General features: G+C 39.0%; 1 protein-coding gene across 3 annotated transcripts in view; it reads right to left on the reverse strand.

The window, feature by feature from the left end:
• The window catches only part of Grin3a (glutamate ionotropic receptor NMDA type subunit 3A), a 188,434-nt gene that overhangs the window by 57,831 nt on the left and 110,186 nt on the right, over positions 1 to 20,417 (reverse strand). For all 3 annotated transcript variants that reach the window (XM_031377390.1, XM_031377389.1, XM_031377391.1), the window contains exon 4: positions 2,658 to 2,803. In XM_031377390.1, the coding sequence (XP_031233250.1) occupies positions 2,658 to 2,803 (146 nt within the window). The remainder of the gene's footprint in view (positions 1 to 2,657; positions 2,804 to 20,417) is intronic.

Below are 20,417 nucleotides of genomic sequence, written 5' to 3' on the forward strand. Positions count from 1 at the left end.
GTTTAACATCAAGTAAAATGAAAATGCTTCTCAGACCCCTAGCAAGAGAAAATTCCTATAAGGTCTGGGGAGTGTGAATTATTTCCTAGGGGTTGTTGATGAGACACCTTAATGGAATCTGGATAATAAAATCAAACTCTAGTCTGAAGATGTATCCTTAATCAAAATTTTATTGCCACAGCATCAGAATGCACCTTGAAAGGGCTCCATAGCCACATGCCAATAGCCTATAAATGGGGAAGAAGTGGACTGGTGTGATCTAGCCACAAGTAGTTCTAGTTTGGCAGATCCTCCAGTTTATCCTATTGTAGAAATATGTCTTACAGAGCATTCATTTAATACTATATATTAACTACTACAAAATTAGTCATGTACTAACATAATAAAAGAAACGAGCATTCTGTATGGATGACTCTGAGTGTTGTAGGTCAAAGCTCTAGAATTCTGAGGGTGTGGGATAGCCTGAGAATGGTAGTTATTTGGAGTGTTGCCTAAAAGCATACACAGTGACTAGGTCAAAAGTGGTGACAGGCCCAAGAATGAAATGAGGTGACACTGGTGATAATCTCTGCTTTACTCCTGTTCTATATCACAATCAATAAGCCACCTTGGAAGTTTGTAAAATCATGGTGAGTTTGGGATGGGTTCAAGATTCTGTACTCCTGTCTGGCTCCCATACAACAACAGCAAAACGGGTGTTGCTAGACTATCACCAAAGTCTACTCTTCCTTTATGGTTTCTAAACTAGCATGAAGCTAGAATCTTAGTTTTTGTACAGACTCTGCCACCTGTAAGCCACGTCACTTTAGGAAACATCCTACTTTTGTGACACTGGGCATCAGATAAAGGTCTTCTAATGTAGAGCCACGGGGTGAAATGAAAGCTCATAGTGCAGGGTTGCTTCTGAGGACTCAGGAAAGTTTCACCTCATCCTGCTATGCTGCCTCCCTGCTTGTCAACCACTGCAGCTACCCAAGAGCCCTTGCTGTCTGCCTGACATCCCATCCTCACTCTCACAGCTGTTCAACTGTCCGGGGAGAGAAACGAAGAGAGTCTGGGAGGCAATGGAGCTCCAAAGTGTGGCATGGAGGTACGCTCACATTTTTTTTCTTGGTTTATTTCAAGACATGGTTTCTCTGTGTAGTCCTGGCTGTCCTGGAACTCACTCTGTAGACCAGACTGGCCTTGAACTCAGAAATCTGCCTGCCTCTGTGTGCTGGAATTAAAGGCATGCACCACCACTGCCTGCTGGCTCTAACATTTTGATGTTTTTGTCAACTTGAGTGTTGTTTTGTAAAAATATTTTAAACTTCATAAATAATTTTGTGGAAGCTATGAGCATAAAGCTTCCTGCTTCTCCGGGCTCTAGTTAAAAACTGATGAAATGGTTGAAGAGGATATTTCTAGATCTTTCAAGGAACATGAAGCCCTTACATCTTACGAAATCCCTTATTTCTCTCTCTTTTGAAAAAGGAGTTGAGGTGGCTTACTATTCACTGAGAAAATTCTAATAGGTTAAGATAGAAAAACAGTTTCCTGATGTTGAACTAAGGCAGGGCTTAGCAGGTTGGATGCAAATTCTTGTTCTGATGCCATCTGGTAGGAGAGAGGAGGACACGTCCTCCTCTTGCAGACATTCAAAGCCATTCATTTTCTTCTCCCAAGCAGACCAGACCAGCAGACTCATCACTGCATTGCTTGGCATTTGATTCCACTGAATTTCAAGCTCTGATAATCTGTCATGGCAACATGATTGCCTTTGATTGCCTCTCATAAATTCTGATGAGAGGGACGCAGGCATAGGAGTGCCTTCGATCTTATTTCTTTCCTGCAGGAAATCTCTGAGATAAATTTCCATTTCCTTGTGGCAAAATGAGGCATTCCACAGGATTAGGGATTCACTTTGAAGGGAAAGGTTGCTTTGGGACACTTTATCCTTTGGCCACATTTCCTCTGTGTTGAATCATCTCAGCATTGTTGCTTAAGCCAACATTTTCTTCCCTTGACATCCACTCCACTAATGGCCCTACTGGCTCTTTGACCAACGGCATTTCAAATTGTAGACTCTATAGCTAACTAGCTATCTAGGTCATTTAATTTTATGCACACCATTCTATATTGTCTTTTGGATCTAACATGATATGAGTAATTTCTTTATGTGTACATGTTTACATGTCTCCCCTCTATCTCCCTCTCCTTCCCTCCCTATGCCCTCTGTCTGTCTGTCTGTCTGTCTGTCTGTCTGTCTGTCTGTCTCTCTCTCTCTCTCTCTCTCTCTCTCTGTAGGCTAGAAGAAGCTGACACCTGCTGTTTTCCTCAATAATGCACTACCTTGTCTTTTGAGATAAAGTTTCTCACTAAATCTGAAGTTCATTGAATTAGACTGGCTGGCCAACAAGACCCAGGGATCCTCTTGTCTCTACCTGCATAGCACTGAAAGTGTGTGTTTATGTCTCTTGAGTCTTACCCAGATGTCAAGAATTAAAACCCAGCTTCTCAAGCTTGCACAAGCATTTTACTAAGATACTTGCATAGACCTTGGATGTGTTATTTGTGAACATAATAGGAACTTTTCTCCATCATATTGAAAAAGGAAGCAAAATCCAAATGATTTCTCTTTCATGGGAACTTTTAGGATCCAAGAGGCTGCTACTCACTTCAGGTACTGCACTCCATCAGGGGTGGCTGGTACGTTGTACCTTCTCATGTACTCGTGCATCTCTGGGAAGCTCTGCCGCACATAGTCTTCAGCACTGCTTTCCCGGACAGTTCCAAAACGAAAGCCTTGAGAAGGATGATGAAGCTACCAGGAAGAAAAAGAAATGGTTCTAATATCCAGTACTCATTTAAAATCTTTGAATTTCCCATTATGATTCACAATTCAACTGAACACATTTCAAACACCTGGAGGTACTAACATTCACACAAAGGGTACAGACACACAGATATATGCTTTATTGCATTTGTGTGCACATCAGTGGTTATTCTAGCCTCAGAAGGAAAAGAGATGTGGATGACAAACTGAATGTAGAAAACAGGTATTTTGCTTTATATTGAGAACCAAGTGAATGGTTTTCTATTTTTTTTCAGGAATGTTTCTACACTTACATACTCATTTTGTTGTTGTTTGTTTTTGTTTGTTTTGTGTGGGTTTTGTTTTGCTAAGGGGGTGAGGTTGGGAGACGTACAGTCCATGACATGCATTTGGAGGTCAGGGGACAACCTGTAGGAATCACATATCTCCTTCCACCATGTGGGTCTTGGAAATTAAATTCAGTTCATCATGGTGAACTGAATCACCTTTACTTTAGTCATCCTGTTGGCTCTCTTGTAGAATTCTCTAGGCACTGTCCAAATTGACAGGTAGAATTGGCATCATACTGAGAACTACACATTAAAATATATCTTTGTGATTACAAACCTCAGTGGTTAGAACTGTACAAAAACCAAGTTAAGAGTGCTCTGGAAGGATAGCATACCTGGTCCAGTACTATGAATACTTTCATTTTAGGTTACTAATCTTTGTTGTATTCCATGTTTAATGTGGTGAACTTACTTTTGGCGTTCTTATGAATTGTTCCCTCTCCTTCAAGTCATTGCAATACCCAGCGATGAGTCACGCTGTATGTTTTCTCAAACAGACAAGTGCCGTACAAAGGAACGAGGGAGGAGGGGATAGCTGTAATGTCCTAGGTCTCCAGGATGCAAAGGCTTACAATGAGGGGGCAGTGCACTGGGAGCCCTTCAAGACATCTGTCACTAAGGAGAATGAGGATACCATCTATGATGCCTTACTAAGTGAAGGTATAGAGATATGCTCATATGGAATCTAAAGCACACATTCTGCCAAATGGAAGAGCTGGGATTGGGTCATATTATAGACATAGTCACATATGCTTTGGTCAGCAAGCATTTCAGAGATTATTCTTCTCCACAATTGTTCCAGTAACCTTTAATCTTCTATCTTCTGCTTCACATTGATATATTTTACATTATTAGTATTGACTTGAAGCCTTGGAGATCAGGCTATGAATGGGACTTATGGATTTTTTACACCTTCAGAAATTTTCACAGTGTTTCACATAGATATGCATTTGCAATTGTCTTGGAAGAAGACAACACAGAGCCGTTTTTAATGAAAATAATCAGGTTTTAAAGTGGTATATAGCCCCCAACTAAGAACTCACAGAATTTAGGAATATTTGGTATGTTCAAAGATCAATTAATTTTAACTCATACTAAAAGTCTAATAATGACAACAGTTAAATGATCTATGTGTCATATCCTTATAGAATGTTTTACAATGTATACATTATGCTTGTGAGATGTATTTAATTAAACAGATGCTCTCACAGAAATGGAAAAAATTTAAGGTGCTTGAGAAAAATTACCTTTGTATGTGTTTAATTAAGTTCTATCATTTCTCACAAATTTAATTTATTTATTCAGGGTTTACTGAGCCCCTAACATGCACAACTCTCAAAGTCATACTTTGTAATTTGAACTCTGATCACCTGGCTCTTTATGATAATTCTGTTATTGAGTATGGCATATCCTTGTGTTCAATATAGTTAGACCATGCATTGAACAAAATAGCATTAATGGGGCATAAACAGGAAGAACAGCTAACACCGAATGCTTATGTTGTGCCAACTATGGAACAGAACTCTTCACTCCCCTTATCCTGTTTAGTGCTCACAAGAGCTTTTGGGCAAGAGCACCGTACCTTTTTTTCTTTAAATGACTGGTGTGCTGAAGCTCAGTAAAGGGAAGTAAGTAGTATAAAAATCACTCAGAGAGACCGTATAGGGATGGGTTAGAACCCAGGTCTGTCTGATTTCAAGGCTGGTGGTATTATTTGCCACACTATCCTGCCTTTCAGCTCCCCTGAACATGTGGATGAAGCATTCATTAGAAGCAACTCATAGTCTCTGTATCCTCTTCTCTCTGTGTGTTCATGTACATGTATGTGTGCGCACGCAGGCTAGAGCTCAACATTGAGTAACTTCCTTAATCACTCTCCATCTTCATTTTTAATACAGCATCTCTCATTGTTCCTGTAGCTCATTGATTCGATGAGTTTGGATGTTCAGCAAGCCCTTCAGATCCTCCTGTCTTTGCATCCCAGACTGGGATTACCCATTCGTGGCACTTGGAGGATCAATATCCAGGACCTTATAGTTAGGAAGCAACACTATCTCAGTGTTGCTTGGCAGCCTTATTCTCCTGAGTGTGCAACCCCAGGCCAATCCTCACACTAGCAATTGCTGCCCTATTGTTGCCTTTGCCTTGAGCAAAGGCTTATCTGCCTTTTCCCTGTGTAACACCTGCTTATCTCTCGAGGCTTGGATCAAGATTCTCTGTGTGAAGCCTTTGGTCTTATCTCGTTTCACTCTTCTATGCAAAGCAATAAGAAGAAAAATAACAATGATCTACATGTTTACCTGTGCAAAACCAACGTCTCACACAGACAAAACACTTGGCCTAGGTATTTGCTTGAGCTGTTTTCTCATGCGGATGCATTTTCTCCATTGACCCTCCCAGGAAACCTTTGAATTCAGCATTTCTGCTATCCTTTTTTTTTCACAGAGAAAGAAACTGAAGGACAAAAAGTTTGTCATCTGCCCAAAGTCACAGAGCCTGCAAGGACTTCTGGTGTCTGACCCCAGAGAGTCTAGTGAAAGCATTCAGCTTGTGATCACTGTGGAATCCCATTTCTCATACATGCCATATAATTCCCTAGCTCAGGTCAGCACAGAATTTACTACTTGTGCAGCAGGTGGTGAGCCAAGGGCTTTAAACCCTTGGAATAACATCATATGGCAAGGTAAATGTTATTTCCTTTGCTTTCAGACTGAGATGAAGATAACGGGCACATTTTCATTATTACTAACTGACAAGATTTCTCCCTTTGGCTTGCAGATTTGATTTAATTCATCCATGTATCAAGTTACGTATCATGACATTGGCACCTGCAAACCCTCTGCAGCTCCTAGTTAAGGTAGTTCATTTGATCACCATTCTCTAGTTTGTCTTCTTTCACCAACCTGTTCACATTTCTACTTCCCTTTCAGTCTGCACTTGGTAACTTACTGCTTAGTCTATAATCTCTTTTCATAGTTAACAGCACTATTCATTATACTATGAGGTCCACAGACTCTCCTTTTATATGTGTCATACATAGCACACATTTCAATTGTGGCTCTAAAGTTAATGATATAATTATTTGATTAACATCTAGACTATCCGCCTTTCCTCAGAACTAGAAACTATGTTAATCAGACCCATGTTTATTTTAATTAATCTTTGCCTTCTGCAATGGTTTCCTTCACATAGTTTCTCAATAAAAATGTCTTGTGGTTGGCCAGTAAGATGGATTGGCAGATAAAATGCAGGCTGCTCAAGCCAGATTCCTGAGTCTAGTTTCCGGAACCCATGTAAAGGCAGAAGAAGCAATCCAGCTTCACAAATGTGTCTTCTGACCTCTGCATACACATGTAGTGCTCTTGTGCATGCTTGTATGCATGTGCGCACATATGCATGTGCACACACACACAGTGGCACACATATGCCTGCATACACATGAATCATACACAAATACACATATAGTCATAAATAAAAACCCAAAATCTCCACATTACTAAAAACAACATTTTTAAGTGTATTGATTGCTAGTTGTATCTATTCTTTGAACTTAGAGAGAAGTGAGAGCTCTGTCTTCCTACTTCATAAAATGGTACCCACAATCCAGCTTACTACTCAGGCTTCCCAAGTGAGTTCTGTCTTTAATGTGAAAAAGCCACAGGATCATTAACTACTAGACTTTTGCCTTACATTTGAAGAGAATCATTTCTGGGCATGTGTTTCACCACATTTCACTGCAGTAATATCTTCATGGGTCATGGACTGACTTTAGGCAACTCTGCCTTTCTGGGCCTGCATTTCTCTCTTGACTGCTTTGAAGCACCATTTGTGCCTAGGAATTATGAACTATGAGCCAGCAGATCCAGGCTGGGCTTTGGTGTTTATCCTTTCCCTGCAAGCTACTGCTGTTTCTCACTAGCACTTATGTTGACTTCATGTGAATCTGAGAAAGCAGGAGATTTGAGGTTTTGAGAATGGAAAATTACTGCAAGTACTAACAAACAACCAGGCTATAGGATACAAAGTATGGTATTAGCCAGACTAGCTTAGATGCGTTTCATAAACACATCCACTTCCCCAGTCCAAGTAGCCATGATTTGTCCCTTGCCAACCCATTCATGGTCATCATAGAACCCACATCTGGTTACACTTCTCTCCTTTAATCCTCTTCAGTGGTTCTTTACGCATTTGGAGTAAAGTCCAGTGCCTATGTGGCCACCAAGTTTGTGCAAAAGTTTGATTCTGTCTCATTTATACTGTTCTTTGCACGCAGGCACTAGATGTTTCAGTAATTTCTCCAATTTATTCATTTTTCTTTTACTTTTCTTTTTGACTCAAAACCATCTACTTCTTGCTTTATCATAGCTCCTCACTCCCTGGGAAGACCTCTCTTTATTCTTATGCCTTCTTTGTCTAGTTAACTCCTGCATGTCACATATACAAGGAGACCTTCATTGACCCTTGGAGTAGATCACCTCCACCCATTTCACCTAAAGTTTCAAGTAGCACTGATAGTAGTTGAAACTATTTGTTACAACTGTCGGCTACATATACACGTCCATGAGAACAGGTCCCATGGCTTTCCTATTCATGTGGTATGAGTCTTCAACATATCTTAATTGCTGTCGTTGTCATCATCATTGTCATTATCATGTGAAAACCCACTGCTTGGTACAGAGGGAATGTTTGGAATATCTGGGGATAGGTGAAACATCATTATCAACATGACATTCTCTCAGGTTTAGTGCATTACAAGTTTCATACTTTTTTCTCATGCTTCTTTATAAATCTGTTTTTTTTTTAATTGTTGCCTTCATGCTTTCAAAACAAGGCATTCTATTTTTTTTCTGTGTGATATTCTAATGGGAAATTACAGTGGGTTTCTCAGTAGTAGCAGAATAATAGAAGCATAAAGGAGATCTAAGAAGTGATCGATGTATCCCAGTCGATCAGCCTAGTCCTCCTGTGTATAATTCACACAAGCAGGAGCATGAGAAAGCTTGAGTCAGGGAGAATAAAAAGGTTTGCAAAGAGCTACACAGAATTCCAGCTATCACCAGGAAGGCCCAGAGAGAGAGCCATTACTTTTAGATTTTCACTAGCTACTCTACCAGCTCACCCAATTCTGTTTATATTATACCAACATCTTCAGACTTTGGGGAAATAACCTAAGGTTAAGCTATCTATTTGTGTGTGAGTTGTTCAGTGTTAATGCTATACTGAACTCTACCTGTAGCATGTAGTGAACAACCAGACAATTCCCAGAACTGAGAGGAGTATCTCAAAACAACTGCAGGCAGGCTCAGGAAACAGCTTCGGTGTCCAAGGTGTGTACGATGCTTCAGATTTGAAGCAGTTTCAGTGAAGTATTCTCTACAGCTCACATTTGCACCTCCCCGAGATCAGAACTTAAGATCATAAAAGGGAGGTAGCACTGGGCTTGGTACAGTGCCTTTCAACTTGGGTAGAAGGGGTCATTTTTAATTTCCCCAAATGAGCAATGTATACTAGAGATTTCTAGTTCTTCCCATATGACATTGTTTTATATGCATAAATGCTATGGATTCTGCAATATTGAATTGTCTCAGGGTATAGGGAAAGTTTTGTATGATTTATTCTTCTTATCCATTAATGTATAATTTCATTTTAGAGATTATATTAACTGTGGTTTCTTTTTTTTTAAGATTTAATTTATTTATTATATGTAAGTACAGACACTCCAGAAGACGGAGTCTGATCTTGTTAAGGATGGTTGTGAGCCACCATGTGGTTGCTGGGATTTGAACTCAGGACCTTTGCAAGAGCAGTCAGTGCTCTTAACCACTGAGCCATCTCTCCAGCCCTAATTGTGGTTTCTTAACAGTGAAGATTTTTTTTTACACAATTCATTATGTTTAGGATAGAACCTGTGATTTTTTTCATAGACCAGACTAGGAGGAGCAAGACTTTAGTTCCAACATCACCACTAAATGTGCTTCATTTGTTTAAATGTCTTCAGTGACAAGGACGTCACTCTGAGTTGCTGAATGTCCTACATATGAAGTGTGACTTTGACCCTATCCAGTCAATTATTCCATTTATATATAAAGTGATAGAAATAAAACAATGTAATATTTACTTTGTGCAAGAACATCTATATGTAAAAAGTACTATTTTCATTATTCATTATTGCATCTGAGTGGCTGAGATGCAGGCAGAGTAAACATAGTATCTAAAACTTGCACAAGGTGATAAGGTAGGATTTGACGACAGCTCTCACTTGGAGCTCAGACTTGTCCTTATGTGGACTGTGGCTTTCACACCTTTGGCATTTTGGCTTTTCACACCTGTTGCATTCCTTGGCATGACATCATATTTAATTTATGAGTGTTAGTCTAGGTTCTTCTGACAATTTGAGTTATTGCAACCGATCCAGGAATAGACTACAGGTCAGCAAACTATGGCCTAGGGGCCACATCTGGTCTACCACCTGTTTTCATAAATTATCTAATTAAAACATTTTATTGGATCACAGCAGATACATGTCTGTATTTATAGATGTGTATTATTGCTCAAATTTGTGTGTAAAGTTAGACCCATAGTTACTTGTGCTCCAATTTTAAAATCATTTTTTAAAGTGGTTTTGGTCATATAACACGTTTCAGATAAAGGATGACTATCTTCTAAACAGGGCACTGTTGATAATTATACAGGCACATGAATACACCAAGGCTGTCACAGACAAACAAGGATGAATATTCATCTCAGTTACTATTACACACACTTTAAATTATGAGATAGATAAACAAAGTAAAAAGTATTGTTTCTGAGTCCTTACTAGCATTCTCCTAAGACAAGTGCAAGCATTTCTCATTCCCCATTTCTCTTTTATATATTATTTGCATTTTCTACACAAAAGCTGCTTTCTCAATTTAGAGGTAATCAGCTAATCTCTCTCCCTTCACTGTCGGTCCTAAACCCCTCTGTTGGGTCAGCTAAACTCTAGTCATCAATGTTCCCTGGCATGACATCATATTTATTTTATATGATTGTTAGCCTTAGTTCTTTTGACAATTTGAGGTATTGCGTCAGGTGTGAGTAGATTACAGGTCAGCAAGCTATGGCCCAGGAGCCATATCTGGTCTACCACCTATTTCATAAATCATTCAATAAAAATGTTTTATTGAATCGCAGCCAAGCCCATTCATTTACAGACAATCTATTCCTGCTTTTGCGTTCTGACATTAGAGTTGAGAAGGTGTGAAATAAACCATCTGACCACAAAGCCTGAGATATTTACTATCCGCCTCACCGGATAAAACAATATGAAGTATGATCAGCTCTTCCACACTCATATTTCCAATTTTCTTCTAGTCTGCTCCCAAATTTCAGTGGCCACTTAGGAAGAACCACAATTTGGAAGAACCACAGATGCAAGGCAGTGAGTAGAGGTGGGATAAATTTCCATGTACTGTTGATGTATGTAGGCTTTTGTGTGATGGAGTCATAGCCTCATCATGCGTATTGATCTTCCAAATCCAGGTCCCCATGCCTATAGTCCTTCATTTCTTCCTATGGCTAGTAATGATACAATCATAATTGAAGTTGAAGCAATAGCACAAAACAAATTTTGTATCCTATCTCATAGGCAGGTGCCTTGGGGACAGCCATTACAAGTCTGAGTTTATGGGATGGGGCCAGTGACATGCCTACTCATGTGCACTCATTATTTGTTCATTTGATCTTTCAATGCCCCTCTATTCCTTTTGACTGTAAGGTACTCTATCTCATCAGTGCTGGAGTTATTTCTTATTTCTACTATTTTAATAATGATGATAGATAATGCTTATTGGATATCTCATTCCAGCAAGCAGCCAAGATTTTAAATCACCTTGTTTGACACTTTTTAACACATGCAGTGACACATACAGTCATCACCCCCATTTTAAAGAGGGAGAAACTGAAGCAAGCCATTATTAAGCAGCTTTCCCAAGACCACACAACCAGAAAACATCAGATCAAGGAAATGAACCCAGAAACCTGAGAACTTTCACTATCGATCTCTAGTTCCTTTATCTCTGGCACATACTGTTGCTAGTATATTATTTCCTATGTTTTTCTAGGACACAGATTCTTTTAGGGAGATTTCTTTGAAAAGCTATAGATAAGGCACACACTCTACAAATCTGATGATCAATTTTATCCAAATGACTAGTGGCAGCTTACAATAATAGCACTATGAACAGATACCCTTTGGGTCTTTAAGTAAGATGTTTATCATAGACATAGGAGCAACATTTGGAGTGTGCTGCTTAGAAAAGGCAACTGGACATATTATTCATTCATGAGACATAAGAAGCATTATAGTTCCAGCGTTCTGCTCATAAAAGCTAGATGGATTGTCTAACTTCTCTATGACATTCATCCTGGGCCCTATGAGGTTCAAAGACATGTATTCAATATCCAGCAATCTTGGCAGGAAGTGTAGAGCTGAAAGCATCTCTCTTTTCCTTACAAACAAATTTACCCATTCCTGCATTACATGACTGCACACACATTTCTATTGCTGTACTGGTTACCTTAGCATTTGTTTATTTTTCTAGTCTATATGCTTTGCATACAGGTGAAATCTAGAAATGAATTAAAAGGGAGATAGTAAAGTCAAGAGACTATAATAATATGATGTCCAGGCTAATGGGAAGATGAGTTGCTGACATGTTAGGGACCATTTACTCCATTCACTTATTTTTATTGATGACAAGGCATGTATATTTTATTTATTTAGCACTCTGCATGTGTCAAGTATTCTGCTAATGCCTCAATGTGGATTATGTAATTTAAAGCACATGACAGCAACAATAAATCAAAATACCTGTTATCGTCATCAAGTTTCTCACGATAGACAGAGTTTGAACACCCACCCCTTCCCCAGTCAGTAAGCCTAGGTTTTACACTTTGTCTCATTCCAGTTGCTCTGTGTCTGTGTGTACTACATTACTTCTTCATCTAAGCACACTTAGGTCCATAGTGAGAAAAGCAAATGACTTCCTTCATGACATACAAATAATGCAGAAGAGAGTTGGGGAAAAAAATCCCAACTCTAATCCCAATATCATCTGTCACTTTCTCATGTTAATATGGCTGATGAAATAATTGGTCTTTGTAATATCTAGTGTTCAACCACATGCCCTCATCTACTGTTTATGAGAGTATAAATTTCTGGTCTTTATTCCATCCTCTAAGGGATAATTTCCTGATTTGAAATTGCTGTACAAGATCTACAGAATACCACAGTGGGACCCATTTACTGAGCCTCTGGAAGTCTTAGTGTCTTTCTGTTTCATTAATAGCAGTACAAGAGTTAGGCCCATTGTCATGGTCTCCAAGTTATGTATCTGTCTTTAGACACCACAGAGAGAAGCCTGAGTGCTCTAGGGTTTCTGCAGAGCAGGCATTGCTATTCTGCTACAGCATTCCTGTGCATTTCTTTGTTTCCTGCTCTTCTTTCATGAAAGTCATTCAGCTTTGCCTCTTCTCTGTCCCTGGTTCTAATGCCTTCTTTTTCTGCGTATCTGATGCAGCTTATCCTTTTCAATCCAATGAGCCTCTCCCAATTGTCTGATTGAAAAATCTCCCCCAAAATCCACTTAAAACTGACATATACAGCAATGGAACAGAATAAAGAGCCCAGAAATAAATCCATGGATTACAGCCAACCAGTTCTCAATAAAGGTGCCAGGAACACACAATAAGGAAAAGGACAATCTTTTAAAAAAATAGTGTTGGCATGAATGGATAAATGTATGCAAAAGACTGAAATTAGATTACTATCATATTACATACAAAATTATATCTAAATGAATTAAATACTTAAAATATAACACTTCAAACTATGAAACAACTACAAGAAAATACTGAGGCCATGCCATGTAACACTCACTCAGTTACTGATATTTTGGGGGATTTTTAAAATTTCTTTTTAAATTTTACATATATGATTGTTTGCCTCATGTCTGTGCATGACATGTGTGAATTACTTGCAGATGCCAGAAGCGGGTGTTGGCTCCCCTAGGACTTGGAGTTATAGATGGTTGTGAATCACTATGTGGATGTTGGAAATTCCATCCTGCAGTTGGCTCCAGGCCTTCTTTATCGACACAATCAAGAACCAATTAGGGAATTACCACCTCCTCCTACACTCAGCATAAACTTTAACAACAATTTATAGACATTTGTCCTTTTATCCACAGTAAGTATAGTATTGTCCTTCATCAAGGAAACTTCTCTTTGCAACAGACTGGGACTGCTACAGAAAACCACAACCAATCAAACTGCTGAACCCAGTCCTAATGGCTACATCTACAAAACACTCCTGCACCTCAACCTCAGACAATACTGTGGAAGAGGATGTGTGGGTTATAAGAAACAGAAGATTAGGGTCTTTACTCTTAGATCATATCTCCTAATATCAGAGGCTCCATTTATAACATCTTATCAACATGGCTGCCCAAATGTGAGTGAGAAGGGAGGACACCAACAAACATGCCAAACTACTGGGGGAGGGGGAAGCCCACAGGCCTCAAATCCACACAAAGAACTACAGACAATGGAGAAAAGCTGGGAGCAGGAGTAGGAGCTGGAGAAGTGGCCCTCCCCAGGGAAGTACACACCAATTGGTTGTCCAGTGTTAAACAGTCAGTTCTGAAAAATAAGTAACCTTGTATGGACTCAACAAGTTATATTTGGGACTATGTATGTATATATAAGTACATATATAAATGCAGTAAAAATTGATGAATAAAGAGACCGTGAATTTAAAGGAGAAAAAGAAATGACATACAGGAGGGTTTTGAGGGAAGAAAGCAAGAGATAAACATTGTCAGTAAATTACAATCTCAAGAAACAACAAAAATTTAAATTAAAAAAAAGTGTAGGTGGCACAGCCCTCTGTGTACCTTTTCTGCCAGGGAAGAGCTTATCTCCAGGGAGTGCTCTGACCCCAGGACTCAGGTCACCATTTTCTCTCCAGTGACTGTCTAAGGCAGGATTAGCCAGGAGCTCAGAAACAGCAGAGCAGCTGGGACAGGGTCCTTCCTGCCTCCATCTGTACCCAGGAGGGGGAGCTGTTCTGCAGCCCTCTGTGCAGGGGTCTTGCCAGGGGAGAGCTGATCTCCCAGGAGTGCTGACACAGGCTTACTAAAGACCCACAGCAGGAACAAGCTCCAGCCAGAGATAGGAAGAACATCTAACACCAGAGATTACCAGATGGCTAAAGGCAAATGCAAAAATCTTACCAACAGAAACCAAGACTACTGGGTATCATCCGAATCCAGTACTCCAACCACAGCAAGTCCTGGATACCCCAACACACCAGAAAAGCAAAATTCGGATTTAAAATCGTATCTCTTGATGCTGACAGAGGATATTAAGAAGGACGTAAATGACTCCCTTAAAGAATTACAGGAGAATATAGGTAAACAGGTAGAAGGCCTTAAAGAGAAAACACAAAAATCCCATAAAGAAGTACAGGAAAACACAACCAAACAGGTGAAGGAATTGAACAAAACCACCCAGGTTCTAAAAATGGAAGTAGTAACAGTAAGGAAAGCAAGACAACTCTGAAGATAGAAAGCCTAGGAAAGAAGTCAGGAGCCATAAATGCAAGCATCACTAACAGAATACAAGAGATAGAAGAGAGAATCTCAGGGGCAGAAGATATCATAGAAAACATTGACAAAACAGTCAAAGAAAATGCAAAAAGCAAAAAGCTCCTAACCCAAAACATCCAGGAAATCCAGGACACAATGAGAAGACCAAACCTAATAGATATAGAAGAGAGTGAAGATTCCAAATTTAAAGAGCCAATAAATATCTTCAACAAAATTATAGAAGAAAACTTCCCTAACCTAAAGAAAGAGATGCCCATGCACATACAAGAAGCCTACAGAGGGCCTGGTGGTGGTGGCTCATACCTTTAATCCCAGCACTTGGGAGGCAGAGGCAGGCAGATCTCTGAGTTCAAGGCCAGCCTGATCTGCTCCTGGACCAGGACAGCCAGGACTATACAGCGAAACTCTGTCTCGAAAAAAACAAAAAAAGAAAAAAAAAGAAAAAAAAAAAAAAAAAAAAAAAAAAAAAAAAAAAAAAAAAAGAAGAAGCCTACAGAACTCCAAATAGACTGGACCAGAAAAAAAATTCCATCACATAATAATCAAAGCACCAAGTGCACAAATAAGAGAAAGAATATTAAAAGGAGTAAGGGAAAAAGGTCAAGTAAAATATAAAAGCAGACCTGTCAGAATTATACCAGACTTCTCATCAGACACTATGAAAGCCAGAAGATCTTGTGTAGATCTCATACAGACCCTAAGAGAACACAAATGCCAGCCTGGATTATTATACCCAGCAAAACTCTCAATTACCATAGATGGAGAAACCAAGGTATTCCATGACAAAACCAAATTTACACAATATCTTTACGCAAATCCAGCCCTTCAAAGGATAATAAATGAAAAACTCCAACAGAAGGAGGGAAACTATATCCTAGAAAAAGCAAGAAAGTAATCTTTCAACAAAACTAAATGAAGATAGCCACATAAACAGAATTCCAAGTCCAATAACAAAAATAACAGGAAGCAATGATTACTTTCCCTTAATATCTCTTAATATCAATGGACTCAATACTCCAATAAAAAGACATAGACTAAGAGACTGGTTATGTAAACAGGCCCCAACATTTTGTTGCATACAGGAAATCCACATCAGTGACAAAGACAGACACTGCCTTAGAGTAAAAGGCTGGAAAACAATTTTCCAAGCAAATGGTCCCAAGAAACAGGCTGGAGTAGCCATTCTAATATTGAATAAAATCAACTTTCAAGCCGGGCCGTGGTGGCGCACGCCTTTAATCCCAGCACTTGGGAGGCAGAGGCAGGCGGATTTCTGAGTTCAAGGCCAGCCTGGTCTACAGAGTGAGTTCCAGGACAGCCAGGACTACACAGAGAAACCCTGTCTCGAAAACACCAAAAAAAAAAAAAAAAAAAAAAAAAAAAAAAATCAACTTTCAACCTAAAGTTATCAAAAAAGATAAGGAGGGACACTTTATACTCATCAAAGGTAAAATCTACCAAGATGAACTCTCAATTCTGAACATCTATGCTCCAAATGCAAGGACATCTACATCCAAAAAAGAAACTTTTCTAAAGCACAAAACACACATTGCAGTGCACACAATAATAGTGGGAGACTTCAACACCCCATTCTCATCAATGGACAGATCATGGAAGCAGAAACTAAACAGAGACACAGTGAAACTAACAGAAGTTATGAAACAAATGGATTTAACAGATATCTATAGGACATTTTATCCTAAAACAAAAGGATATACCTTCTCAGTACCTCATGGTACCTTCTCCAAAACTGACCATATAATCTGTCACAAAACAGGCCTCAAAGGTACAAGAATATTGAAATAATCCCATGTATCCTATCAGATCACCACAGACTAAAGCTGATCCTCAATAACAATATAAACAATAGAAAGCCCTTATACATGTGAAAGCTGAACAATACTCTACTCAATGATAACTTGGTCAAGGAAGAAATAAAGAAATCAAAGAATTTTTAGAGTTTAATGAAAATGAAGCCACAACATACCCAAACTTATGGGACACAATGAAATCAGTCCTAAGAGGAAAACTCATAGCTCTGAGTGCCTCCAAAAAGAAACTGGAGAGAGCATAGACTAGCAGTTTGACAGCATATCTGAAAGCTCTTTACCAAAAACAAGCAAATTCACCCAAGAGGAGTAGACTGCAGGAAATAATCAAGCTCAGGGCTGAAATCAACCAGATAGAAACAGAAAGAACTAGACAAAGAATCAACCAAACCAAAAGCTGGTTCTTTGAGAAAAATCAACAAAATAGATAAACCCTTAGCCAGACTACCTAGAGGGCACAGAGACAGTGTCCTAATTAACAAAATCAGAAATGAAAAGGGAGACATAACAACAGAAACTGAGGAAATTCAAAAAGTCATGAGATCCTACTACAGAAGCCTATACTCAATAAAACTGGAAAGCCTGGATGAAATGGAAAATTTTCTAGACAGATACTAAAGTTAAATCAAGATCAGAAAGATCAGATAAATGATCTAAACATCCCATATCCCCTAACAAAATAGAAACAGTCATTAATAGTCTCCCAACCAAAAAAGTCCAGGACCAGATATGTTTAGTGCAGAGTTTTATCAAACCTTCAAAGAAGACCTAATGCCAATACTCCTCAAACTATTCCACAAAATTGAAACAGAAGGCACTCTACCCAATTCATTCTATGAATAATTACTCTGATATCTAAACCACACAAAGACCCAAGAAAGAAAAAGAACTTCAGACTAATTTCCCATATGAATATCGATGCAAAAATAATAAAATTCTTGCAAACTAAATCTAAGAACACATCAAAATGGTCATCCATCAATTATCAAGTAGGCTTCATCCCAGGGATGCAGGGATGGTTCAATATATGGAAATCCATCAATGTAATCCACTATATAAACAAACTCAAAGAAAAAACCATATGATCATCAGATGCTGAGAAAGCATTTGAAAAATTCAATACCCCTTCATGATAAAAGTCTTGGAAAGTTCAGGAATTCAAGGCCCATACTTAAACATAGTAAAAGCAATATACAGCAAACCAGTAGCCAACATCAAACTTAAATGGAGAGAAACTTGAAGCAATCCCCCTAAAATCAGGGAACAGACAAGGCTGCTCACTCTCTCCCTACCTATTCAATATTGTATTTGAAGTCCTAGCCAGAACATTTAGACAACAAAAGGAGATCAAAGGGATACAAATTGGAAAGGAAGAAGTCAAATTATCACTATTTGTAGATGATATGATAGTATACTTATGTGACCCCCAAAATTCGACCAACGAACTCCTAAGCCTGACAAACAACTTCAGCAAAGTAGCTGGATATAAAACTAACTCAAGCAAATCAGTGCCCTTTCTCTTCACAAAGGATAAACAGGTTGAGAAAAAAATTAGAGAAACAATAACCTTCACAATAGTCACAAATAATATAAAATACCTTGTTGTGACTCTAAGGAAGTGAAAGATCTGTATGACAAGAACTTTAAGTCCCTGAAGAAAGAAATTGAAGAAGTTCTCAGAAGATGGAAAGATCTCCCATGCTCATGGATTGGAAGGATTAATATAGTAAAAATGGCCATCTTGCCGAAAGCAATCTACAGATTCAATGCAATCCCCATCAACTTTCTAACTCAGTTCTTCACAGAGTTAGAAAGAACAATTTGCAAATTCATCTGGAATAACAAAAAACCTAGGATATCGAAAACTATTCTCAGCAATAAAAGAACTTCTGGTGGAATCACCATCCCAGACCTTAAGCTGTACTACAAAGCAATTGTAATAAAAACTGCATGGTATTGGTACAATGACAGGCAGGTAGATCAACGGAATAGAATTGAAGACCCAGAAATGAACCTACACACCTATAGCTACTTGATCTTTGACAAAGGAGCTAAAACCATCCAGTGGAAAAAAGACAGCATTTTCAACAATTGGTGCGGGCTCAACTGTCAGTTAGCATGTAGAAGAATGCAAATCGATCCATTCTTATCTCCTTGTACAAAGCTCAAGTCCAAGTGGATCAAGGACCTCTACATAAAACTAGATACACTGAATCTTATAGAAAAGAAAGTGGGGAAGAGCTTTGAGCACATGAGCACAGGGGAAAATTCCCTGAACAGAACATCAATAGCTTATGCTCTAAGAACAAGAATTGAGAAATGGGACCTCATAAAATTGCAAAGCTTCTGTAAGGCAACGGACACTGTTAGCAGGACAAAATGGCAACCAACAGATTGGGAAAAGATCTTTACCAAACATATATTGGATAGAGGGTTAAGATCTAATACATACCAAGAACTCAAGAAGTTAGACTCCAGAGAACCAAATAACCCTTTTAAAAATGGGGTACAGAGATTAATAAAGAATTCTCAACAGAGGTATACCAAGTGGCCGAGAAGCATCTAAAGAAATGTTCAACTTCTAATTAACTTGCTTGCATTTTTGGAGCCAGTAAATGATAGAGCTAGGCAGGTCTCTGTGTGTCTCCTGCTGATGTTCTGGATTGCTATCGTTTGCAGTTCAAAACTTGTTGGCTTTTCCAGCTAGTCCCTTTATTGCTGTAAGACCCAGCTCTATTATCTGCAACATGGCTAATTGAAAGAGTTCAGCCAATGAATATGTAGCCAAGGGCCTTTTGAGGGAACTTAATAAGCCTCCTAACAACCTGTTAATACTAGTAGATGCCAATTATTGTGTTGATTATGTGCCTTAGCTCTTTACATTTATCACCTCTGGTAGGTCCAAAAGGAACTCCAATTCCCCAAGCTTCAAAAGGCAGAAATGTGCTGAACCTGGACTATAGGAGGATTTGTTGTTGGATAAAAGCCAGCATTCTTGAGGAACTTGTGAAATCAGTTCCACTCTGTCCAACGACTTATTTCCTTTATCCGATGACACATGGCTCTCTACTGACAAATACCTAATGGCTGCATATCAAAACACATCCTGGGATCTGGGTTTCCTCAGTATCTCAAGCATTTGTTATATATTTCAAGGCCTCTACACCAGTCTCCTGGCCCTTCCCTCCCCTCCAGCCACTGCTCTCCTTTATCCCCCACCACTATTCTCACTGCACTTTCTTTTTTCTAGCCCTGATATCCAAGCCCCCTTCTCACATATAGCCCAGACCATGTCCAGTCTGCCAGCAATGTTTAAGCTACTTCTTTTTCTGCTCTAGAATCTTCCAGATGCCTCTGAATAGTCTCAGCCTCTGACTCTGTCTCTGCCTCTCTCTCAACATTCTCCTTAACCATAGCATGGAGTGATTGATTTTGTCTGTAGTTTCTTTACTGTACTTCCCTCATACAATTTTACTTTAGCCTTGCTGCACCCCTGGGAGATCAGTTTTGTAAGTAATGAGTTCATTGATGATCAAAATGAAATTCAGAGGCATGAAATAGCCTTCCTAGACTCTTTGGCCCACACACTCAGCAGGTATACATACATATTTAGCTGATTCTAAGCCCCAACTCTCATGTAAGATGATGCCATGCTTGGGATTTTCAAAGATAATTATGATAATAATGCAATAATCTTTTTAAATATGTGATTCTAAGGTAAGTGACAGACTGGGGCTTTGCACCAGGTAAAGAGTGTCCAGAGACAAGGCTAGGAGGCTACAGAACTCCCAATGGA

Source organism: Mastomys coucha, unplaced genomic scaffold (genome assembly GCF_008632895.1).
Source record: "Mastomys coucha isolate ucsf_1 unplaced genomic scaffold, UCSF_Mcou_1 pScaffold18, whole genome shotgun sequence".
Lineage (NCBI taxonomy): Eukaryota > Metazoa > Chordata > Mammalia > Rodentia > Muridae > Mastomys > Mastomys coucha.